This window comes from Amblyraja radiata, chromosome 9 (assembly GCF_010909765.2).
Source record: "Amblyraja radiata isolate CabotCenter1 chromosome 9, sAmbRad1.1.pri, whole genome shotgun sequence".
Classification (NCBI taxonomy): domain Eukaryota; kingdom Metazoa; phylum Chordata; class Chondrichthyes; order Rajiformes; family Rajidae; genus Amblyraja; species Amblyraja radiata.
The window spans coordinates 50,181,120-50,207,423 of record NC_045964.1 but is presented as its reverse complement, the minus strand read 5'-3'; the positions used below and the strand labels follow the sequence as shown (position 1 = coordinate 50,207,423).

The 26,304-nt window shown below is 44.1% G+C and overlaps 2 protein-coding genes across 7 annotated transcripts in view; one reads left to right on the top strand and one right to left on the bottom strand.

Annotated features, from left to right (window-relative positions):
- mis18bp1 (MIS18 binding protein 1) overlaps window positions 1–24,564 on the bottom strand; it is a 57,057-nt gene extending 32,493 nt beyond the window's left edge. The window contains exons 1-6 of the mRNA XM_033027339.1: window positions 24,504–24,564; window positions 18,773–19,387; window positions 14,041–14,199; window positions 11,349–11,833; window positions 1,613–1,689; window positions 622–746 (exon numbers count right to left, since the gene is read on the bottom strand). Coding sequence (XP_032883230.1) covers window positions 622–746; window positions 1,613–1,689; window positions 11,349–11,833; window positions 14,041–14,199; window positions 18,773–19,387; window positions 24,504–24,531 — 1,489 coding nt within the window. The 5' untranslated portion in view covers window positions 24,532–24,564. The remainder of the gene's footprint in view (window positions 1–621; window positions 747–1,612; window positions 1,690–11,348; window positions 11,834–14,040; window positions 14,200–18,772; window positions 19,388–24,503) is intronic.
- LOC116977076 overlaps window positions 1–26,304 on the top strand; it is an 86,176-nt gene that overhangs the window by 44,796 nt on the left and 15,076 nt on the right. For 2 of the 6 annotated variants that reach the window (XM_033027347.1, XM_033027342.1), the window contains exon 1: window positions 24,629–24,698. The exons of 3 other annotated variants lie outside the window; for them this stretch is intronic. The gene's annotated coding sequence lies outside the window, so the exon portion shown is untranslated. Of the gene's footprint in view, window positions 1–24,628; window positions 24,753–26,304 lie in introns of those variants that run through there. One more of the 6 variants, XM_033027343.1, reaches the window with a different exon arrangement.

Here is a 26,304-nt window from a genome sequence, read left to right as displayed (position 1 = left end):
TCTATGCTGCGCCACTGTGCCACCCTATTCCTGAAGTCTAATCTCTTAGTTTGAGGCTGCATCTACTCTGAGAAGCACCCATAACATTTTTGTTTCTATCCGAATACTAACAGATATTACATTAAGGTACTCTTGATGAAACACAATCGTGTAGAGAATATATAGGAAAGAAGAGATTGAGGCTAATTGAGAACTGAAAATACTGAAAGTACTTAACAGATCAAACTGCATCCATGGATTGAGATAGCTAGGGTTACAGATCGATGACCTTTCATCAGATGGATATTAATCGCGTAGTTCTATAAATCAAGAAATAGTCAGATGGCTTCTAAATGTGCTGCACCATTCTATGAATTCAGCAGATACTCATTCAGGCTTAGAATGTAGAAAGGATAGAACATATTACCGAAAATCTAGAAATGCATACATGGAAATGGAAGACTGTGGCAATATCGTTAGAAAAAATGGTAGGAATTTTCAGAAGAACATAAACACAATGGACTATCTAGGCCAAGTGATTTGTTTCAACAATACATTTGAGAATAAATTTTAGTTTAAACACAAAACATCTGTGCCAAATAATTATGTTCCAATAGAACATATACGGCCACTCTTGTATACCTTGGTTCTTCATCGTAACGTAATCCATTGGACCTTTCAGAACATAAATTGAACCAGTAATAGATTTCAGTTCTGTCTGGTTAATTCGTTCAGCAATTACATTACTATGCCAGTATATTTCATCCCTGTTTGGGAAACACATATGTATTAGTTTATATAGTATGTTTAATATATAAAAGATTTAACACCAATACTTAAAGCACCAGATATGCTATTGAACATAACCAAATTAATTGCCTCCATTAAATTAGAAGCAAAAAAACATTAACACCTATAAGTTAGGGAGATGGATAGGAGACTCCATGGCAGCAATGGCAATGGGAAAACAGTCTGGGAGTAATTCAATTATAGAATTGTAAGAAAAATAGACTTACTTATGCATTTTGTACAGGTAATATCATTGGGATCAGAGCGAGTACAATATAGATTACTATTTCTAGCAGTCGTTTCTAGTAATAATTCAAATTGGGAAAAAGTAGAGTCATGATAACGCATTTCTAAATAATCAACTTACATAATGATTCGTTTCTGGAAGTTACAGTGGTGGAGAAACAGCGCCACACAAATTGAATGATTTGATTTTGACTTCTTCAGTTTTTTTAGATGGAAATGTTTCCCTGATGTCTTGGTTTTTTAAGATATTTTGTTTCTTTAATGGTTTGACTTCTTCTTGTTGTTTAGTTCAACCAGAAAGACCTGGGCTTTGAGCTCTACACAATGCTGATTGATCTCAACCTGGAAGTTTTAAAATTCTCATTACCATACCAGACAAGGGGAACTTAGCCAGAAGATCTAAATGATGCAAAAATGATTTCCTACTGAATACCATATTGGGTAGAACAAAATTCAGATCTTTCTGGCTCATCATCTGCCAACCCGGCATCTAACTCAGATTGACCGTAAGCAAAGCGTCTCACAATAGGGGGGGGAAGAGGTGGGAAGGTGTTTAAAAAAAGGGACTAAGTTCTGATCAAAATAAATGGTAAATTACCTTTTTCCTTCAACACAAATTTCCTTGCTGCTTTTTATTTGCTGGATGATCCAATTTGTCAGTGTAATCTTCTTTTCCTATATATTTAGAGAATTATATTACACAGATATATCATTAAAGAATCTATCACACTTGAAAATATTAACCAGATAATTAGCAAGTTTGCAGATGATACAAATGTGGGTGGTTTTACAGATAGTGAAGATGGTTGTGAAAAATTGCAGCAGGATCTTGATCGATTGGCCAAGTGGGCTGAAGAATGGTTGATGGAATAATGTGTGTGTAGCATTTTGGGAAGTGTAACAAGGGCAGGACCTACACAGTGAATGGTGGGACTCTGGGTAGTGTTGTAGAGAAGAGGGATCTAGGAGTGCAGGTGCATAGTTCCCTGAAGGTGGAGTCATAGAACATAGAACATAGAAAATAGGTGCAGGAAGAGGCCATTCGGCCCTTCGAGCCAGCACTGCCATTCATTGTGATCATGGCTGATCGTCCCCAATCAATAACCCATGCCTGCCTTCTCCTCATATCCCTTGATTCCACCAGCGCCATGAGCTTTATCTAGTCGCAATTACAGTGCATTCAGAAAGTATTCAGACTCGTTCACTTTTTCCACAATTTGTTACGTTACAGCCTTATTCTAAAATGGATTATATTCTTTTTTTTTTAAATCATCAATCTACACACAATACCCTATAATAAAAAAAGCAAAAACAGGTGTTCAGAAATTTAGTAATTAAAAAGAAATAACTGAAATATCACATTTACATAAGTATTCAGACCCTTTACTCAGTACTTTGTTGAGGCACCTTTGGCAGCGATTACAGTGTCAAGTCTTCTTGGGTATGACGCTACAAGCTTGCAGGGCACTCACTTAACTTTTTTTCCCTGTTGCCAGCCGGTTTTTAGGTTGCCAAATGACAGTTTAGGTGGTCATTTAAGACGGTTTGCATGACACGTGCGATAATGTGCTCGGACGAAGTGTAGTTACCAGTCGGAATTATGCTCAATTATGCTCAATGAAGCATTCACATATTATGTTCAAGAAGGAACTGCAGATGCTGGAAAATCTAAGGTAGATAAAAGTGCTGGAGAAACTGATAAAGTCTGAAGAAGGGTTTTGGCCCAAAACGTTGCCTATTTCCTTCGCTCCATAGATGCTGCCGCATCCACTGAGTTTCTCCACCACGTTTGTCTACATTAACATATTATTTCTGCTTCAAATAACTCAGAAACTAAACATATTCACCAATCAAGACATGATATATACCACAATGACATGCAGCAAAATTATAATACAATATCTCAACTCTTTTTACACATTGCAATTAATGCAATTTCTATTAGTTCTTTCCACTTCCAAATAAAAATGTGGTTGGATTATTCAGCATATTATCAACCTGTGTCAATAAATCCTGGACCATGGTAACATATATGCTTAACCATGCACACTACAGATTGATGCAAGCATGTTTTCTGTGAAGGATCGAAAATTACCATGACATGGCCATAACATGGGTCGTTATTGCTATTGGCACAGAAACACTCCCGCTTCCCACATAATTTATCCATAACAAAATATACAGGTTGCAAGGAAATTTCTAAAGGCATTTTATGATAATAGCTGTTAAAACCGACTGACAGGTTAAACATTATACTAACTGACAAGAGATGGCCAAATGACATAACTGCAGCAAATGTTCTTTTGGTAATATGTTTAAAGGTGTCAAAATAAATAATAACATTGGGAATTGAAACACATTTGATTGCATTCCTTTATCAAACATAGTCAATGTTTGCTCTGAAGACCATGAATCACAATAGGGTCAGGGGGTGTGTGAATCAGTGCGGGGTGGATAGATGGCGGGGGATGGGGGGGTTGAGAAGGCAATTGGATGGATTGAGGCAGGTGAATTAGTACGTGTTGGTTGGAGTACGTAAAATTGTGAGGGGAGAGCACGGGGGATGTCAGTGGTGTTGAATGGGGGGGGATCAGTATGGGATGGATAGGGGGGGGTCAGTACAGGATGGATAGGGGGGGGATCAGTACAGGATGAATGGGGGTAGACAAAAATGCTGGAGAAATTCAGCGAGTGAAGCAGCATCTATGGAGCAAAGGAAACGTTTCGGGTCGAGACCCTTCTTCAGACTGTTCCCCCCCATTCTTCTTGAATGGGGGGGATCAGTACAGGATCGATGGGGGATGGGTCAGCACAGGATGAATGGGAGGGATCAGCATAGGGTGAATGGGGGGGGGGGGGGGGTCAGTACAGGATGAATGGGGGGGGGGGGGGGGGTGTCAGGACAGTGTGGATCGGAGGGTCTGTGCAGGATGAATGGGAGATCACTACAGGATGAATGAGGGGATCAGTATAGGATGAATGGGGGCTCAGTACGGGATGAATGATGGGATCAGTACAGGATGCATGAGGGGATCAGTAAAAGATGAATGAGATCACTACAGGATGGATAGGGGGATTGGTGCAGGGTAAATGGAGGGTGGGTCAGTACGGGATGAATGGGAGGATCAGTGCAGGATGGATGGGGGGGGGGGGTGGGGGGGTGGCAGGAGAATCAATGTGAGGTGGGTAGGATGATGAATAGATTGGGGGGGTGGTAGGTGGGGAGGGGAGCACAGGGGATGTCAGTGAGGACTGAATAGAGGAGGGAATGGAGATCAGTGGGGGATGGAGAGGAAGGGTCCCAGGATAAGAGGGGTGGCGTACAAGAGAGAGAGAGAGGGGGGGGGGGGGGTAAGGGGCAGAGGAGGTAGGGAGGAAGGAAGGTCATCGCTCCTCGGACAACATCGCCCCGCTGCCTTGGCTGTCCCTGGCCAACGCCAAGTGCCGCCGCCAAAGGGGGAGGCGGTTGGGATTTTCTCGCCACCGCCTCCCTCCTCCGCCAGCAAGGTGTGGGGCTGAGCGGTGCAGCTCAAAGATCCTATAGCTATAGGATCTTTGGTGCGGCTGCCTCAGACGGCGGAAGGAGGCCTCCCTCTCCCTTTCCCTCCCTCTCTCTCTCTCCCCCGCACCCGCTCTCCGGCCTCGGCGTGCGAGAGGGGTTGTTTTGAAAGCGCCATTGGCGGATTTGCAGGCAGCGACCGTTATCAGGGCGATAGCGGCTGCTGCTTGCAAATCCGCCAACGGCGCTTTCAAAACAACCCCTCTCGCACGCCAAGGCCGGGAGGAGGGAGGGAGAGGGAGAGGGAGAGGGAGGCCTCCTTCAGCCGGACGGGGTGCGGGAGGAAGAGGCGGTGGAGCCGCTGTCGCGGCCGCTGCTGCCAGTTCGGGGCCCGTCATTCGTTCTGATCCTTCGTCACCACGCACCTAGTAACTTTGCCTCGCAATCCAGCCGCCGCCGACACGAAAAGTTCCTTTTCCCAGAGATGCTGCCTGACCCGCGGTGATACTCCAGCTTTTCTGTCTATCGGTATAAACCAGTATCTGCTTGCCAAGCCGGGCAAAGTGACTCGGCGTTTAGGTTGCCCGGCGGCACTTTGGGTGGTCAATGGCACCCGGGCAACCGCTAATTTCGAGCCCTGGCTTGGCACACCTGAATTTGGGTAATTTCTCCCATTCTTCTCCGCAGATTCGCTCAAGCTTTGTCAGATTCGATGGGGAGCGTCGATGCACAGCTATTTTCAGGTTCTTCCAGAGATGTTCGATCGGGTTCAAGGCCGGGCTCTGGCTGGGCCACTCAAGGACATTCAGACTTGTCACGAAGCCACTCCTGCATTGTCTTGGCTGTGTGCTTAGGGATGTTGTCCTTTTGGAAGGTGAACCTCCACCCCAGACCTCAGTCCAGAACGCTCTGGAGCAGGTTTTCATCAAGGATCACTCTGTACTTTGCTCTGTTCAACTTTCCCTCCATCCAGACTAGTCTCCCAGATCCTGCCGCTGAAAAACATCCCCACAGCATGATGCTGCCACCACCATGCTTCAACGTAGGTATTTTGTATTGGCCAGGTGATGAGTGGTGCCTGGTTTCCTCCAGACATGACGCTTGGCATTCAGGCCAAAAAGTTCAATCTTAGTTTCATCAGACCAGAGAATCTTGTTTCTCATGGTCCGATTGTCCTTTAGGTGCTTTTTGGCAAACTCCAAGTGGGCTGTCATGCGCCTTTTACTGAGGAGTGATTTCCGTCTGGCCACTCTACCATAAAGGCCTGATTGGTGGAGTGCTGCAGATATAGTTGTTCTTCTGGGTAGTTCTCCCATCTCCACAGAGGAACTCTGGAGCTCTGTCAGAGTGACCATCGGGTTCTTGGTCAACTCCTGACAAAGGCCCTTCTTCCCCGATTGCTCAGTTTGGCCGGGAGGCCAGCTCTATGAAGAGTCCTGGCGGTTCCAAAGTTCTTCCATTTAAGAATGACGGAGGCCACTGTGCTCTTCGGGACATGCAATGCTGCAGAAATTGTTTTATACCCTTCCCCAGATCTGTGTTTCGACACAATCCTGTCTCGGAGGTCTACGGCCAATACCTTCGTCTTCATGGCTTGGTTTTTGCTCTGACATGCACTGTCGACTGTAGGACCTTATATAGACAGGTGTGTGCCTTTCTAAATCATGTCCAATCATTTTAATTTACCACTGGTGGACTCCAATTAAGTTGTAGAAACATCTCAAGAATAATCAATGGAAACAGGATGAGCCTAAGCTCAATTTTGAGTGCCATAGCAAAGGGTCTGAATACTTATGTAAATGTGATATTTCTTTTTAATTACTTTGCAAAAATATCTAAACACCTGTTTTCGCTTTTTCTGTTATGGGGTATTGTGCGTAGATTGATGATTAAAAAAAAATGTAATCCATTTTAGAATAAGGCTGTAGCATAACAAAATGTGGAAAAAGTGAAGGTGTCTGAATACTTTCTGAATGCACTGTAGATCGGGTGATCAAAAAGGCTTTTAGCACGTTGGCCTTCATCAGCCAGAGTATGGAGTATAGAAGTTGGGAGGTCATGTTGCACTAATATAAGACGATGGTTATAGAAAAGATGTCGTCACGCTGGAAAGGGTACAGAGAAGATTTATAAGGATGTTGCCAGGACTAGAGGGTCTGAGCTATAGGCAGAGGTTGAGTAGGCTGGGACACTATTCCTTGGAGCGAGGAGGATGAGGGGTGTTAGATCATGAGAGGAATAGATCGGGTAGATGCACAGAGTCTCTTGCCCAAAATAGGTGAATCGAGTACCAGATGACATAGGTTTAAGGTGAAGGGGAAAAGATTTGATAGGAATCTGAGGGGTATTTTTTCACACAGAGGCTGGTGGATATATGGAACAAGCTGCCAGAGGAGGCAGGGACTATCCCCACTTTTAAGAAACAGTTAGACAGGCACATGGATAGGATAGGCTTGGAGGGATATGGACCAATATGGCTGGCAGGTGGGAATAGTATAGCTGGGCAAGTTGGGCCAAAGGTCCTGTTTCCATACTGTATCACTCTATAACTCTAATTAAGAGTGATACAGTATGGAAACAGGACCTTCATCACTGTAGATGAAGCATACAACCGTTTCTGCAGCGCCATCTATAAAGCCGCCCACAAAATAATTCCAAGAGGCTACCGTCCCCTCTACGTCCCATGCCTGGATGGAGAAAGCGCTGCCCTCCTACAAACCTACAAAACATCAGGGGACCCTGAGATAGCAGAACATCTCATTGAATCACTATCTTCAGCTCGGCTAAGGAAATGGGAGGAGACAGTAGCAGAGCTAAACTTCACCCACTCTAGCAGAAAATACTGGAGCCTCATCCGCCGCCTAGGAGCTGCACAGAAACCCCCTACCCAAAGCCGACCTTCTGTCACACCCAACCAGGTTGCATCCCACCTACTGAATATTGCAAAAGCATCCCAAGACAAGTCCACCAGAAGAGCTGTCACAACAGAGCTAAGGACACTTCGACGAACACCTGGAAAGGAAAGAAACCCTGAGCCCTTCGAGGTGGCTGAACTGGAGAAGTTCCTGCAGGGCCTGAAATGTGGAAAGGCAGCAGGTTATGATAACATCTCTCCAGAGTTCATGAAACACCTGGGCCCCCGAGCTCTAACCTGGCTGACCCAACTCTACACTAGGGCCATACAGACTAACTTCATCCCAAAGAAATGGTGGACAGCAAAAGTCATTGCTATACCAAAATCTGGCAAAGACGAAAAACTACCAGCAAGCTACCGCCCAATCTCTCTACTCTGCGTCCCACTCAAAATCTTAGAACGCCTTATACTACAACGTATATCTCCAGGAGTAGAAGAGATTCTCAGTGTGGATCAGGCAGGTTTCCGCAAGGACCGCAGCACAGGAGAACAAGTTCTGGCCCTAACCACCTGCATTGAAAACGGCTTTGAGAACAAACTGAAGGGCAGTGTTCCTTGATCTCACCGGAGCCTATGACACTGTGTGGCACAAAGGCCTCCTCCTAAAACTCACCAAAGCACTCCCTGCCTGGGCATCAGAAACCATCAAATCTCTGCTCTCCAACCGCAGGTTCAGAGTTCACCTTGGACATAACAAGAGTGCATGGAGAACGCAGAAGAATGGGCTCCCGCAAGGATCAGTTTTAGCCCCAACCTTGTTCAACCTTTACACAAATGACCTACCCACCACCAAATCTCGCAAATCATCTATGCAGATGACATCTGTTTGGCCTTCCAAGCACCAGATTTTGGTACATTGGAACAGGTGCTCAATGAAGACCTTGCTAAACTGGACGAGTACTGCAAAACCTGGCGCCTAAAACCAAGCCAAGCAAAAACGGTCTCCAGTGTGTTCCACCTCCATAATGCAGAAGCCACAAGAGAACCAAACATCTATCTGAGCAGGACCAAACTGAAGTATGCCCCCACTCCAACCTACCTCGGAATGACCCTTGACAGGACCCTATCCTTCAAGGAACATCTCAAAAAAACAGCAGCTAAGGTGAAGTCCAGAAACAATCTCCTCAGTAAGCTTGCTGGCTCAAAGTGGGGGGCAGCAGCCCCCACACTGTGCATTTCAGCACTAGCCCTTGCATTTTCTTCAGCTGAATATTGTGCCCGTTTGGTCCAGGTCATCCCACACACACCATGTGGACACCCAATTGAACTCAACAATGAGGATCATCACAGGAACAATCCGCTCAACACCACTCCCCTGGCTCCCTGTCCTATCCAACATATCCCCTCCACACATCCGGCGAGTAGTCCTCACTCAAAGGATGCTCCAAAAGACCAAAAACTCTCCTCACCTGCCAATTCACATGGACATCTTCAACCCACCCACTGCCCGACTTCCATCTAGACGACCAATTTGGAAGAACCCACCACCAGCTGATTTCACCATCCAATCAGCTTGGAAAAAGGAATGGGAGTCCAAGGACGTCCCAAATAAACATCTGGTGCCAGACCCCACCCTACCGGTTCCTGGCACCAATCTCCCAAGGAAGCAGTGGACGACGCTGAATAGATTCAGGACTGGACATGGCCCCTGCTTGGCCAGCCTTCACAAACGGGGCAGCAGCCCGACCCCACGGTGTGCTTGTGGAGAGCAGCAAACAATGCAACACATCATTGAAGCATGCCCTCAACAAAGACTCAAAGGAGGACTTGTCACCCTTCATACAGCAGATCAAGAGGCAACTGCTTGGCTAAAGGACTTTGCATTCACTAAATAAATAAAACTCTAATTAAATGATGATGTTCACTAATAAATTATCTGCTAATTATGTGGGTGACTTCTAGTAGCCACTAATAATTTTACATATTGTAAGTCACCTGTTAATCAATATCCATCTCTTGAAGAATAATGTACCCGTTCAAGGAAGCTTGGCTTTCCTCATTCAAAATGGGAGGTTAATTAAAAGGTGACATAATCTCCAAATTTAGCAATAAATTGCTCACCATTTATTGCATCTTCAAAAAAATCCACAAGAAATGAAATATTTACTTTGCAAGAATACAATTCATCTTGAGTACAAAAATCTATTGATAACCTTGAACATGATCTATAACTGTGCACCAATGCAATTCAGGAGTAAAAAGACTATAGCACACTACAGGAACAGGCCCTTTGGCACAAAAAGACAACGCTGATCATGAATCTTAAACACCTCTATCAGATCTGCTTCCACCAGAACCCCTAGTAGTGTATCCAGGCACTGTAAATGGCTCAATTGTAATCATTCACCGTCTTTCCGCTGACTGGATAGCACACAACAAAGGCTTTTCACTGAAAATAAACAATGAAAACAATCCATTTACCCAACCTATCCTTGCAGCTAATACCTTCTAATCCATTTTTGGTAAACCTCTGCACTCTCTCCAAAAGCCTTACATCCTTCCTGTGATGAGGCAACTAAAACGGCACCCAATACTCCAAATGCGACTTAACTAAAATTTTATAAAGCTGCAATATGACTTCCTGACTCCTATACTTCATGCCTTGATCAATGAAGGCAAGTGTACCATAGGCCTCCTTTACAACTCTCTTTAATTGCATTGCCACTTTTGGGGAGCTGTTGACTTGGGCCACAAGATTCTTCTGTACATCAATCTGTTTATGTCTTGCTGAACACTTTCTACTCACACTTGACCTCCCAAATTTCACCACCTCACACTTGCTTGGTTTAAACGCCATCTGACATTTATTCGCCCATATCTTTAACTGATCTAACTGCCGCTGTATCCATTGTCAACTTTCCTCAGTTTCCAACACCACTAACTTTGGTGTAGACTGTAAACCTACTAACAAACTAACTACGTTTACAGCCAAGTCATTATCACAAACAATAGAAGTCCCAGCACAGACTCTTGTAGAATATTCCAAAAATTCACAACCCCAAGATCAGAAATTTCTCCTCAGCTTAGACATAAAACAATGCATCTCGACAATGTACTCTCTAGACAGATAAAATGGCACAGGAACACAGCAAGTAAAGCTGATGCCTCAACTCCAACAACCTGCATTCAATCCTGATCTCTGGTGTTGTCCGTGTGCAGCTTGCACATTCTCTTTTTGACTGAGGGTTTACCCGTAGTGCTACAATTTCCTCCGACACTCCTTGGCAGGTGCGAATTGACATGTTAAATGGCCACTGTGAAATGCTCCTAGTATGTGCATGAGTGATAGAATCTACAGGGAGTTTTGGTGAGATTAAAACAGAATTAAACTAAATTACTACTTGACTGTCAGTGAGTTGCACTGAGGGGTCTATTTCAATGTTTTTATGAAAATGAATTTCAATACATCAATCTCGCTTATCGTAACCAATGCAAAATCTTTCAGAGCAACCAAGAGTTTATCCCGCTTTGTAAAGCAAACCAAATGGTGATATTCCCCAGATAGGCACTGGAGAAGCTAGCAGGTCTACATATTATTTCGAAACACAGGGACAGTTCTGTATGGATCAAAAAACCTACATTCTGAAGAAATAAACACCTGTAACCAATTAGTATTAGCAGTGTTCAGAACAGTATCTTATTAGCATTTTCCCAGTGGCTAAAAAAATAAAACATTTATCATGGTTATACAGTAATTTTGATAAATATCTCAACTGTTGCACATATTCCAGATGACAAAAATTAGGTTCTGCATAATTTTTCCATTCATAAATCTTAAATTTCTTGTAAGGTGCTGAATTTGCAATATTCTCTTAATTCTGGAACCACGATACCACAAATGATAGGACTTTTTTATTAAAAAGAATTGTCATACGTTAGTTATTATTTTTTTTAAATATCCAATTTGTTAATTTTGCTTACCCCTTTCCTTTTGGGACTATCAACGTTGTTAGGATTTGGTTTTCCATGTTCAACCTCTGCCTCTTTTCTGGGTATAGTGATCTTTGGTGATCTCAGCAAAATAGTGCACAGTTCCTTACATCCTTCAATGTCTTTATTAGCTTCTTCATTTTTTGTTTGCACCGTATTTTTATTTGGATAAGCATCCTTTTGTAAAGAAGTGGCACTGAAATTTAGAATGTCCCGGATTTCATTTTTTGCGTGGTTGGCATGAATGATGGTTGAACTTGAATTTGTAGTGGTTTGTGCGGTGAACTGTGACCTTTCATCATCACCATCATTGTCGTTATCCGAATTCAGAGAAAGAGCATCCCAATTTTCAACATTTTTGGCAGCATAATCAACATTGGACATCACCATGTTTTTTGTAGGCTGATTGGTACTTGGCATATTTGATACTCTTGTTGAAACAGATATTCCATGATGGTCACTATGCAGCAAACCAACTAGTTGCAAAAAAATAAATACCAAGGGAAAGAAAGAAAGAATATTAGAATTACTAGAAATTCTTGCAGTGCTTAAAAGCTATGAAAATACTACAGCCAGTGATTAATTGCATCCAATTGTGCTGAAAGATGAGAGATCATGAGGCAATGACAATCATGAAGATAAAATGGGCATGGTGAATTCCTATAGTTTAAATAAAGTAACAGTGGTCATGTTCAAAATAAGGGGACAATTCACATCACACCATTAAGAATCCATTAACTGACAGCAACCCCATTATCAAGGGGGAGAAACAACTTTTTTCATCAATCGTCAATATAGATTTATTCAAAAATCTTTTTTGGACAATTTTCTTGGCACTTTTGAAAAATTAGCATCACGTGATAAGGTAAATGCACAAATTATGTACTTATATCTCAGGAAAAATGACATACAAAAGGCTGCAAGCTAAACAAAAATATTGGTAAGAATCATATCAGATTATCAGACTGAATATGACGTCAAAAGGGTAGAGAGGAAAAGCACTTTAAGAGTAATGCTACGATGAGAAATACTGTCAGTACCAGAAATTGCTATTGAGAATGACAATTATTTCTAATTTATAAAATGATTTGAATTGAGAAACCCCAATGCAATTGGCATGTGTTAACTAAATAAGCATTAAAATCAAAATAATAATTCTCAATGTATCTATATGAATGGAAAGCTACAAGGCAAAGGCCAGTATAAATAGAGTAGGAGTAGGAGTAGGCCATTTGGCCTTTTGAGCCAGCATCACCATTCAATGTGATCATGGCTGATCATCCCCAATAAGTACCCCGTTCCTGCCTTCTCCCCATATCCCCTGACTCCGCTATTTTTAAGAGCCCTATCTAGCTCTCTCTTGAAAGCATCCAGAGAACCCGCCTCCACCGCCCTCTGAGGCAGAGAATTCCACAGACTCACCACTCTCCGTGAGAAAAAAGTGTTTCCTCATCTCCGTTCTAAATGGCTTACTCCTTATTCTTAAACTGTGGCCCCTGGTTCTGGACTCTCCCAACATCGGGAACCTGTTTCCTGCCTCTAGCCTGTCCAAACCCTTATCAATCTTATATGTTTCAATGAGATCCCCCTCATCCTTCTAAACTCCAGAGTGTACAAGCCCAGCTGCTGCATTCTCTCAGCATATGACAGCCCAGCCATCCCGGGAATTAACCTTGTAAACCTACGCTGCACTCCCTCAATAGCAAGAATGTCCTTCCTCAAATTAGGGGACCAAAACTGCACACAATACTCCAGGTGTGGTCTCACTAGGGCTCTGTACAACTGCAGAAGGACCTCTTTGCTCCTATATTCGATTCCTCCTGTTATAAAGGCCAACATGCCATTTGCTTTCTTCACTGCCAGCTGTACCTGCACGCTTACTTTCATAGACTGATGTACAAGGACCCCCAGATCCCGATGTACTTCCCCTTTCCCCAACTTGACGCCATTTAGATAGTAATCTGCCTTCCTGTTTTTGCTTCCAAAGTGGATAACCTCACATTTATCCGCATTAAACTTCATCTGCCATGCATCTGCTCATTCCCCCAACCTGTCCAAGTCACCCTGCATTCTCATAGCATCATCCTCACAGTTCACACTGCCACCCAGCTTTGTGTCACCTGCAAATTTGCTATTGTTACTTTGAATCCCTTCATCCAAATCATTGATGTATATTGTAAATAGCTGCGGTCCCAGCACCGAGCCTTGAGGTACCCCACTAGTCACTGCCTGCCATTCTGAAAGGGACCCGTTAATCCCTACTCTTTGTTTCCTGTCTGCCAACCACTTCTCTATCCATGTCAGCACTCTACCCCCAATACCATGTGCCCTAATTTTGCCCACTAATCTCCTATGTGGGACCTTTTTAAAAAAAATGGTATGACTGACCTGGCCAGTGAATTTCACTACACCAATTGGTGTATGTGACAATAAATGAACATGAACTTATCAAATAAATATATAATATTCAAAACAAGAATGTAAAACTAAGTGTACAAACCACTTCCCCCTCCTCCCCCTTATAAGTTGCAATATGACTATTGCTGGGCATTAATCAAAACATCGAACAAATGCAGAGCAGAATTTGAAAACCTACTTGTATAAAGCACAGTAAATTGAAAAAATGTTAAGGGTCAGAATGTATGGAATATTAAAAATAAATTGTAAAATCAACTGATCATACCTTCATGTCCTGAACGTTTTAGTGCAGGTAATGGAGTACGTTGATTGTTCAATTCCACATTTTGCTTCATTTGTAAGAAGGTTTTTGCTGGAGACCGTGGCATCACAGAATCATGGTTCTTCCTGTGTGGAATGTGGGATCTATTCACTGGATTGGGAACTGTGATCAATCATAAATTTACATAAGACATTTAGATAGGATAGAAACTGGATATTTCTATGCATATACTTTTCATTTAATGTCTGACAGGTAGACACTGATGTTTAAAACAATTAATTGTGGTTTGATGTAATGATCAATAGATGATTTATCTCATATCCCTGTTACTTCTATTAAATGCACAAAGCCAAATCCAATAGTGAAGAGTTTAATACAAGTTGAAATTTTCTGGCAATGCACAGAATTGAACAGATCGAGGTTTTTTTTGGCTTTGCTTTATTTTTGTGCAGAAATGGCCACTGTTTTTAGAAATTACATGGTGCTGCAAATTTCATGAATCACTAGCATTAGAAACTAATTTTTCATATTTATTCTGCTAGTCAAAGAACATTTGTGCTGCTTGGACAAGATTTCATATATCGACAGAATGTTGCTACACTCTCGGGATTTTCTAATGTGTAGGAAGGAAATGCAGATTTAAACCGAAGATAAACACAATAAGCTGGAGTAATTCAGCGGGACAGGCAGTACCTCTGGAGAGGAGGAATGGGTGACATTTCGGGTCGAGATCCTTCTTCAGACTGGTTAGGGATAAGGGAAACGAGAGATATAGACGGTGATGTGGAGAGATAAAGAATAATGAATGAAAGATATGCAAAAAAGTAACGATGATTAAGGAAACAGGCCATTGTTAGCTATTTGTTAGATAAAAACGAGAAGCTAGTGCGACTTGGGTGGGGGAGTGATAGAGAGAGAGGGAATGCCGGGTTTTCTAATCATGAGCTGTGAAGAAAAAAACGCCCGTTCTGTGATCTAAAGAACTGGGGTGCTATTTGGACAATGTTACATTGAGATAATAATCGATATTAATGGTTATAGATTATAACTGAGCTCCTATAACAAATAACGTGATGATCTCAAATGGATTTAGCCTTATAATGATGCAAATCATATGGTCTGGTGCTTGGAATGAAGAAGTTTAGGTTGGTTCTTTGGTAGGCCCAATTAATTCAATCCATATACTCTTCTCCCACCTCTTGCCCATAGTTTTGTATTTTTTGCTGTATTTAAATAATAATCCTATACTTATTCTGATTTATTAGACAATAGACAATTGATAATAGGTGCAGGAGTAGGCCAATCGGCCCTTCGAGCCAGCATTGCCATTCACTGTGATCATGATTGATCATCCACAATCAGTACCTCGTTCCTGCCTTCTCCCCACATCCCTTGACTCCGCTATCTTTAAGAACTCTATCTAACTCTCTCTTGAAATCATCCAGAGAATTGGCCTCCATTGCCTTCCAAGGCAGAGAATTCCACAGATTCACAACTCTCTGGGTGAAAAAGTTTCTCCTCATCTCCGTTCTAAATTGCTTACCCTCTATTCTTAAACTGTGGCCTCTGGTTCTGGACTCCCCCAACATCGGGAACATGTTTTCTGCCTCTAGCGTGTCCAATCCCTTAATAATCTTGTAAGTTTCAATAAGATTCCCTCTCATCCTTCTAAATTCCAGTGTATACAAGCCCAGTTGCTCCATTCTTTCAACATATGACAGTCCCGCCATCCTGGGAATTAACCTCGTGAACCTATGCTGCACTCCCTCAATAGCAAGAATGTCCTCCCTCAAATAGAGACCAAAACTGCACACAATACTCCAGGTGTGGTCTCACTAGGGCCCTATACAACTGCAGAAGGACCTCTTTGATCCTATACTCAACTCCTCTTGTTAAGAAGGCCAACATGCCATTAGCTTTCTTCATTGCCTGCTGTACTTGCATGCTTACTTTCAGTGACTGATGAACAATTACACCCTGATCTTGTTGTACAGGGCTCGAAATTAGCGGTTGCCCGGGTGCCAATGATGCCCAAAGTGCCGCCGGGCATCCTAAACGCCGAGTCATTTTGCCCGGCTTGGCACTGCAGATACTGGTTTATACCGAAGATAGACACAAACTACTGGAGTGACTCAGTGGGTCAGGCAGCATCTATGGAGAAAAGGAACATGACGTTTCGTGTCGGCGACGGCTGTAGTGCAGGGCAAAGATACCAGGTGCGGAGTGACCAAGGGTCGGAGAAAATGACGGGCCCCGCACAGCAGCAGCAGCTCCTCTTCCTCCTGCACCCCGCCCGCCCTGATAGCGGCCGCTGCTTGCAAAACCGCTAACAGCGATAACCGCTTTCAAAACAAACCCTCTCGCACGCCGAGGCCGGGAGGAGGGAGGGAGGGAGGGGGATGCCTCCCTCCGCCGTCTGAAGCAGCTGCACCAAAGATCCTATAGCTATAAGATCTTTGAGTTGCACCGCTCGGCCCGCATCTTCCTGTTGGCTGGCGGAGGAGGGGAGGCGGTGGCGAGGAGATCCCAACCACCTCCCCCTTTGGCGGCAGCACTTGACGGTGGACAGGGACGGCCAAGGCAGAGGGGCGATGTTGTCCGAGGAGCGCTGACCTTCCTCCCTCCCCACCTCCCCCTCTTTCTCGTACGTCCCCCTCCACCCCTCTTATCCTGAGACCTCACCATCCCGCACTGACCCCCATTCCCGCCTCTATTCAGTCCTCACTGACATCCCCTGTGCTCCCCTCCCCACCCCAATCTATTCATCCTGCGCTGATCACCCCATTCACCTCGCATTGATTCCCCTGCCACCCCCTCATCCATCCTACACTGGTCCCTCAATTCATCCTGTACTGACCCCACTTCCCATTCATCCCGCACTGCTCCCCCCATGCATCCTGCCCTGCTCCCCTATCCATCCTGTACTGATCCCCCATCCATCCTGTGCTGATCGACCCATTTATCCTGCACCGATCTCCCCTATCCATCCTGCAGTGATCTGCCCATTCATCTTTTAATGACCCCCCCATTCATCTTTTACTGATCCCCCCCAATGTATCTTGTACTGATCCACTCATTCATCCTGTACTGATCCCCTTATTCATCCTGTACTGATTCCCCATTCATCCTATACTGATCCTCTCATTCATCTTTTACTGATATCCCATTCATCCTGTACTGATCCCCACATTCATCCTGTACTGATCCCATCATTCATCCTGTAGTGATCTCCCATTCATCCTGCACAGACCCTCCGATCCACACTGTACTGACCAGGCATGTGCCATCAGGGTAGGCAAGGTAGGCACTGCCTACCCTAACTAAAATTAGAAAATGGTAATTACTAAGTATAAATAGTAAAAGCATGGGAGAATTATGCCTATCTAAGAGATCGATCTCTTTGGTAGGCATAATTCTCCATGTCTTTCAACCGCAGCACTTGTAACCCTTGAAGGTCTGTGCAGCCCATGTGCAGTCAGCTGCTTGAAGCCGTCAATTTCAAGCGAGGCTGAAGGCAGATGAAATTCTGCCTTTGCAGCACTGCGCAGGCGCAGCAGCCTACTGCGCATGTGCAGCGCTAGTTTCTTAGCGGAGTTTTCAAATATGGATTGTCATTATTTTAAGTGTATCTTAGGAAACAGGGAGAGAGGAATGGACCTGCGAGTCATGTCGCCCGGCCACACCGCTCGCAAGACCTTTGAAAAAAAACACTTTGTCTTCTAGCTCGCGCTGCAAGTGACGTCACCCCCCCGTGTTTTGCAGCCGGAAGCGAGGGATTATTGCGTTCGGGAACCAGCTAGAGGGATAGAGAGAGAGAGAGAGAGAGAAGGGCACACCCTCACCTCTGACGACACGCCCCCCCCTCCCCCCAACCCCTCAAACATGACCCCCCTCTCTCTCTGTGCCTCTGTCTCCCTCTCTGTGCCTCTGTCTCCCTCTCTGAGCCTGTCTCCCTCTCTGAGCCCGTCTCCCTCTCTGTGCCCTTTTCTCTCTCTCTCTCTATCCCTCTCTAGCTGCGCCGGCGAGTTGGGGACTATGAGTGGATAGGGCGGGGGATGGGGTAAAAGGAGTGAATTAATAATCTATACTATAACTAAAACTCATCTTGACCACTTCCGGTTTGCTTTTTGTTTAATAATTTGCGCAAAAACGGCACCCTTTTTTCGCCACCTTACTCACTGTTCTCCTCTCCTCCAAGCGCACCAAGTTATGTTCCGATCGGTGGAGGATTACAAAAGTTATGAAGGTTTTAAAAATCGTGAAATTAGCAGATTGCTCTTCTCACCTGTCAGTCATCCCTTCCAGCACCCGCTGGAGAATAATCCCCGGAGGCGGTGCTGAGTCCACAAGTGCTGATTGAGTCCGCAAGAGTGGAGTCGGGAACGTCGCTGTGTGGAGTCGGAAATGTCGCTGTGTGGTGCCGTGGCAAGTGGCCGCTGAATGGAGTCCCTCCCCCCCAAACACCTCCCTTCCCCCCACAACCCCTTCCCCACACAACCCCCTCTCTCCCCCTTCACCTCACAACCCCCCTTTACTCCTTCCCGGTTCCTCCCCCCTTCCCCCCCGCACACCACGCATCCCCACCACAACACCCCCTCCTCCCCCCACCTCCATCCCCACACCACCCCCTCCCCCCCACACCATTTTAATTCCTTGCATGCAACTAGCAAATGGCCACACTGACAAATATTAAATATCAGATTGTAGACAATATTTAATCAATATTATTTCATACCTGCAAAGGTGTTTTTTAAGATGTGTCCATTCACAGAGGCATCAGAATGTTGATCAGTTTCATTCAATCCATAAGTTATTTGATGATTACGATTTTCAGTTATCTGATTACAGAGAAGTTTTCCTTTCATTCTTTCAAATGTTTTGGCAGGGCTTTCAGAGATCAATTTGGATCCAATGGGTTTTAAGTGAAACTTAATATAACTTTGGTCTAACTTTACAGCTGCGGTTGAAACAGAATCCACTATGTCACTGAGTTCTGGAGAAATAACATTAAATGTCCCTTCTTTGTCTAACATTGTGGACTGAAGTTGACAATTAACACGAGGCTGTTGTTTAATGTTTAATGAGCTTAAACCGAATGTAGTTGGAGGCACAGTATTGGTACAGAATTGAGGCTTTGATGAACCCCTCTGAAGTTTTTGTAATTCTTTTAAAGGGGTACCGTTTGGTATCCGATGAAGAGGAATTGCTTTCCGAGGTGTTTTTGGTCCACTGTCCATTTCAGCACTTTTGAAATTTTTCTTGGATGGAGAAACAGCCATACCTAAAATATTGTTTTCCTTATCAATTCCAACACTCTTCACAATGGGAAACTTCCATTCGGCATAGGCATCTGTAAATAATAAAAATATTGTCCAAAAAAACCTAACCTACACATTTGATAACAAATACATTATCTGTGTCATAAGGAAAAAACGAGCGGGCCTGAACATCGGGCCGCCCGTAGCAGCGACCGAGGCCCGATGGGAGGCCCTGACCACGGGTGAACAATAAAGTACATCAAAGAGGAGGATGACTGAACTTTGGGCCTTCCCGTACAGTGGAAAACTTTGATACCGCTGTGTGAGGATGTTTATGTTAAAACTCACCAAATATTTCAGAGACTACGCAAGTCTCTGCCTTATCCACTGACTTCGCCTCCACCGCCGTCTGGTGGCAAAGAATTCCACAAATTCACCACCCTCTGACTAAAGAAATTCCACCTCATCTCATTCCTAAAGGAACGTCCTTTAATTCTGAGGCTATGACCTCTAGTCCTAGACTCCCCCACAAGTAGGAGCAGAATTAGGCCATTCGGCCCATAATGTCCACACCACCATTCAACCATGACTGATCTATCTTTCCCTCCTTCTCCCCATAACCCCTGACATTCGATTTTCCAGCATCTGCAGTTCCTTCTTGAACACTCTACTAACCAATTTTACTTTAGTACCATCTGTAAACTTGCTAATCATGCCGTATATGTTCTCAAAATGAATATATGGTAATAAAGCTAAACTGAACAGAATCAAGCCATGCTGACCATATACCTTGGTCCACATGACAATAAGCTAAACTCCTCCGAAAAATAAATAAGTTTAACAAGCATTAAGAAATTGCAGCAAATTGTGGACGCAGCCCAGACTATCACACAAACCAACCTCCCTTCCATTGACACTATTTATACCTCAAGCTGCCTCGGCAAGGCCAGCAGCATAATAATGGACGAGTCTCACCCTGGCCACTCCCTCTTCTCCCCTCTCACATCAGGCACAAAGTACAGAAGTGTGAAAATGCACACCTCCAGATTCAGGGACAGTTTCTTCCCAGCTGTTATCAGGCAATTGAACCATCCTACCACAGCCACAGAGCAGTGCTGATCTACTATCTACCACTTTGGTGACCCTCGGACTATCCTTGATCGGACTTTACTGGCTTTACTTTGCACTAAACGTTATCCCCTTATCATGTATCTGTACACTGCAAATGGCTAGATTGTAATCATGTATTGTCTTTCCGCTGACTGGTTAGCATGCAACAAAAGCCTTTCACTGTACCTCGGTGACAATAAACTAAACTGAACTGAAACTGAAGATAGACAAAATGCTGGAGTCACTCAGCGGGACAGGCAACATCTCTGGAGAGAAAGGAATCTGAAGGGTCTCGACCCGAAACGTCACCCATTCCATCTATCCAGAGATGCTGCCTGTCCCGCTGAGTTACTCCAGCATTTTGTGTCTATCTTCAGTTTGAACCAGCATCTGCAGTTCCTTCCTACACATAAATTAAAACTGAACTTAACTACTGGAAAATTTACAAATCCCAGCTTGTTCATTAAGCACGTACGGGGTGACGTTATCTCACCCTTACATAACGCTAAGCCTCAGCAGTGAAATCTGCACCGTTAGTTAAGGGTGGATCATAAATGGCAATGACACCATCACCACCCACAACCCCACAAATGATGACATCTTTAAAATATGCCCAACCGCTTCCATCTACCGTCTAATCTCACATATTGCCATGCCGATAAAACCCTGTTTCTGCAAGGCAACTACACAGAGAGAGAGAGAGAACTTCAGCACATGGAATCATATAGGCTCGGTAAGGCACCGGTAAGGCTTCATTTGGAGTATTGTTAGCAATTCTGGGCACTATATCTGAGGAAGGATGTGCTGGCTCTGGAGAGGGTCCAGAGGAGGTTTACCAGGATGATCCCAGGAATTAGTATGTTGATCTATGAAGAGCATTTGTTGGCACTATACTCGCTGGAATTTAGAACAATGAGGGGCACCTCATTGAAACATACAGAATAGTGAAAGGCTTGGATAGAGTGGATGTGGAGAGGATGTATCCACTAGTGGGAGAGTCTAGAACTAGATGTCATAGCCTCAGAATTAAAGGACGTTCTTTAAAGAAGAAGATGACGTGGAATTTCTTTAGTCAAAGTGTGGTGAATCTGTGGTATTTATTGTGGATATTTTTAAGGCAGAGATAGATTCTTGATTAGTACGGGTGTCAGGGGTTATGGGGGGAGAAGGCATGAGAATGTGGTTAGGAGGGAGAGATAGATCACCCACGATTGAATGGCAGAGTAGACATGATGGGCCGAATGGCCTAATTCTATTCCGAACACTTATGACATATATATTGATGCATGAATATAAATATCAGTTATTATAGAACAGAATATAGCATTTTGTTGTAGAATATTGCCTTTGTTATAGAATAGAACATAGCACAGAAACGGGCCCTTCGGCCCACAATGTCCGCGTTGAACACGATGCAAATAACATCCAATTTCTTCATATTATTCAGTGTTTTTTCTTAGTCATAAAGCATGGAAAGAGGCCCTTCGGCCCACCTTGCCCACCCTTTCCAGCTTGACAACATCTTTCTTATAATACAGTGACCAAAACTGAACACAATACTCTACTCAATGCTTTGACTGATGAAGGCCAATGCACCAAAAGCCTTCTTGACTACCCTGTCTACCTGAGGCGCCACTTTCAAGGAGCCATGTACCTGCAATTGCATCTAGATCACAAAAATAACCTGTTTTTAAAAACACAGCAGACATCTCTCCCACATGCGAACTTCAGGCCAATTATCCGCAATAATTATATCCCTTGGTTCTAGATTCTCCTACTCTGGATGAAAGTCTCTGTGCATTTACCCTATCAACTCCATTCATGATCTTATACACCACTATATCCTTCACTCCAAGGAATAAAGTTTTAGCCTGACAAACGTCTCCTTATAGTTCAGGCAAAGATCCTATAGCGGAGCTCCGCTATAAGATCTTTGGTTCAGGCCCTCAAGGCCCGACAACATCCTAGTAAATCTTCTCTGCATTCTTTTCAGCTTAATAGTATCCTTCCTACAGCAGCATGACAAAAACTCATCACAATATTCCAAATGCGGCCTGACCAAGGTGTTGTACAACTGTAAGATAACATCCTAACTTCTATATTCAAGACCCGTACTAATGAAGGCCAACACACCAAAACCCATCTTGACTCCCTATCTGTCGTGATGTCACTTTCAAGGAACTATGTACCCGCGCTTGTGGATCCCTCTGCTCTACAACCCTTTCCATGGCCTTGCCATTCTTTGTAAAGGTCCTGTCCTATGTTTGACTTCCCAAAATGTAATACCTCACACTTAATTAGCATTAAACTCCATTAATCATTCCTCAGACTATCTGCTCACTGATCAAGATCCTGCTGTAATTTCTGATAACCATCCACAATTCTACAATTCCACCCACTTTAATGTCATCTGCAAATTTACTAATCATGCCTGCTACATTCTCATCCAAATTATTGATATAATCAAACAGCAATGGGTGCTATCCCTGAGGGACACCACAAGTCACAAGCATCCAGTCCGAAAAACAACCTTCCACCATCACCCTCTGCTTCCTTCCATGAAGCCAATTCCCTATCCAGTCGGCTGGCTCTGTCTGGATCCCATGCAATCTAATTTTCTAGAGCAGCCTACCAAGCAGACAACGTCTACGGCTTTGCCCTCGTCAACCTTTTTGGTTATGACTTCAAAAATCTCAGGTTCGTAAGACATGATCTCACAAAACCATGCTGACGATCCATATGCATGTATATCATATCCCTCATAATACGCTCCAGTAACCTGCCTACCAGATGTTAGGCTCACAGGTCTACGGTTCCCAGGGTTTCCTTGCTGCCCTTATAAAATAGAGGTACAACATTAGCTGCCCTCCAGACCTCTGGTACCTCACCCATGATTTATTCTCCTTAGATCTTGTTTGTCTCAATTAATTCACCTTGTTGTACAACATTTGAGTATAGACAAAATACTGGTGCTCTCATTTAAAGGGAGAACATGTCAAGAGTCCCTTTTCCGAAATTCCATTGAGAATCTAAAATCGAGTAAATTAGATGACAATGAGAGACATAGAAACATAGAAATTAGGTGCAGGAGTAGGCCATTCGGCCCTTCGAGCCTGCACCGCCATTCAATATGATCATGGCTGATCATCCAACTCAGTATCCCGTACCTGCCTTCTCTCCATACCCTCTGATCCCCTTTTAGACAACGTTCTGGTTTAAAAATTATGTTTGATTATATACAGATTCCCCAACCAACAAAATAATTTACTATTTTAAAAGTTGATGTTCAATTCATCAGTAACCAGTGTATTTGAAGGGCTAGTTTATATCTCTTTTTCCTAGTTTTTTATCTGGTTCACCTAATTGTTGGTATACAAAGAATACAATTTCAGTTTGTTTACTGGAGAGGCTATGGGAATAACCGAATAGGAGCCGAATCAGGCCTTTGTATTAATGGACGGGACAATCCGAAGTTGTCTAAAGCCGTCAAGTAACCCACCGACTTAGTGCCATGGCGAGGGGAGTCTCCTGATGCCGGACCGGGGCACAAAAAGCTTGTGGACGGGAAAGCAAAACTGATGATGCAGACTTTACTCCAGCTATCTCCCCAACATGCTGACACAAAAATGCTGGAATAACTCAGCGGGTCAGACAGCATCTCTGAAGAAAATGGTGATATTTTTGGTCGGGAATCTTCTTCGGTCTGATTGTAGTGGGGAGAGTGGGGGAAATAATGTAAGCGAAGGGAAAACAAATTGGACAGAGTTTGCGGACGGGCAAGCGGTGCAGGTCGACTGATAATCCAGCGACGGTAACTTAATGTGGAGGAAGGAACTGCAGATGCTGGTCTACACCGAAGATAGACACAAAATGCTGGAGTAACTCCGCGGGACAGGCGGCATCTCTGGAGAGAAGGAATGGGTGACGATTCGGGTCGAGACTGAGAGTCAGGGAGAGGGAGACACTAGAGATATGGTGTGAGAGCAAGTAATGAAAGCAAGCGAGTGAGTGAGTGAGCCGTGGGTTAAAACCTGTCACGAGCCCATTGTCCCTGCGTGTCGTGCGATGGGAACCGCGCCCGGGAACGCATTCACTCACCCGCAGCTCGCGCCGCCCGCGCCGCCATTTCAAACACGCCGCCAGCCGTTAATTTCGAATTCGGCGTCTCGCCGCTGATTGGTCCTCGTACATGCCGTCATCTTCCTGCGTCCATGTGCCTGCCGACTTGAAGGAAGGTTTTGTTGCTCTCTTCACGCGACTCGATGGTCTGCAAAGATGCGATGATCTTTGATGGTCTGTGCCTCTCTTTAAAACACAATACCCACTTTACGAGAATTGTTTTGGAAGGTGATGGAAGCAGACACGATAGTGGGGGCTTAAGGGACATTTAGACAGGCATTTTGCACTGTTATTGTTTGTTTTTAATGTGTGTGTATAAAGACTGGATAGACTCGGCTTGTACTCGCTAGAATTTAGAAGATTGAGGGGGGATCTTATAGAAACTTACAAAATTCTTAAGGGGTTGGACAGGCTAGATGCAGGAAGATTGTTCCCGATGTTGGGGAAGTCCGGAACAAAGGGTCACAGTTTAAGGATAAGGGGGAAGTCTTTTAGGAACGAGATGAGAAAAACATTTTTTACACAGAGTGGTGAATCTCTGGAATTCTCTGCCACAGAAGGTAGTCGAGGCCAGTTCATTGGCTATATTTAAGAGGGAATTAGATGTGGCCCTTGTGGCTAAGGGGATCAGAAGGTATGGAGATAAGGCAGGTAAGGGATACTGAGTTGGATGATCAGCCATGATCATATTGAATGGTGGTGCAGACTCGAAGGGCCGAATGGCCTACTCCTGCACCTATTTTCTATGTTTCTCTCTCTATAAACTCTCTCGGTTTAAACTCGCAGTTCCTTCCTACACATATAAATGTGTGTGTGTAGCAAGGAACTGCGAGTTTAAACTGAACTGAAAAGTGAGCAGGCAGTGAAGAAAGCTAATGGCAGGTTGGCCTTGCGAGAGGATTTAAGTTTAACAGCAAGGAGTTGTACAGGGCCTTAGTGAGACTGCACCTGGAGTATTGTGTGCAATATTGGTCTACTAATTTGAGGAAGGACATTATTGCTGTTGAGGGAGTGCAGGGTAGGTTCACCAGGTTAAAACCCGGGGTGGTTTGACTGACATATGATGAAAGAATGGGTCGACTGGGCTTGTATTCACTGGAATTCAGAAGGATGAGAGGGAATCATAGAAACATATAAAATTCTTAAAGGATTGGACAGGCTGGACGCAGGAAAAATGTTCCCGATGTTGGGGGAGTCCAGAACCTGGGGTTACAGTTTAAGAAAAAGGGGTAGGCCATTTAGGACTGAGGTGAGGAAACATATTTTCACCCAGAGAGTTGTGAATCTGTGGAATTCTCTTCCTCAGAAGGCAGTGGAGGCTAATTCACTGGTGTTTTCAAGAGATAGTTCGATTTAGTGCTTAGGGCTAAAGGAATCAAGGGATATGGGGAAAAAGCAGGAAAGGGGTACTGATTTTAGATGATCAGCCATGATCATATTGAATGGCGTTAGCTCGAAGGGCTGAATGACCTACTCCTGCGCCTATTTTTCTATGTTTCTGCGATAGATACAAAAAGCTGGAGTAACTCAGCGTGTCAGACAGCATCTCTGGAGAAAAGGAATAGGTGATGCTTTCTTCAGACAGAAAATCGGGGGGGGAAAGGGAAACGAGAGAGAGGAATGTAGAGAGATTATTTCATTCGTTTGTTCTATATCTCTCGTTTCCCTTTCCCCTGACACAATGTGAAGAAGGGTCTCAACCTGAACGTTACCCATTTCTTTTCTCTAGAGATGCTGTCTGTCCTGAGTTACTCCAGCTCGTTGTATACTTTTATATGTC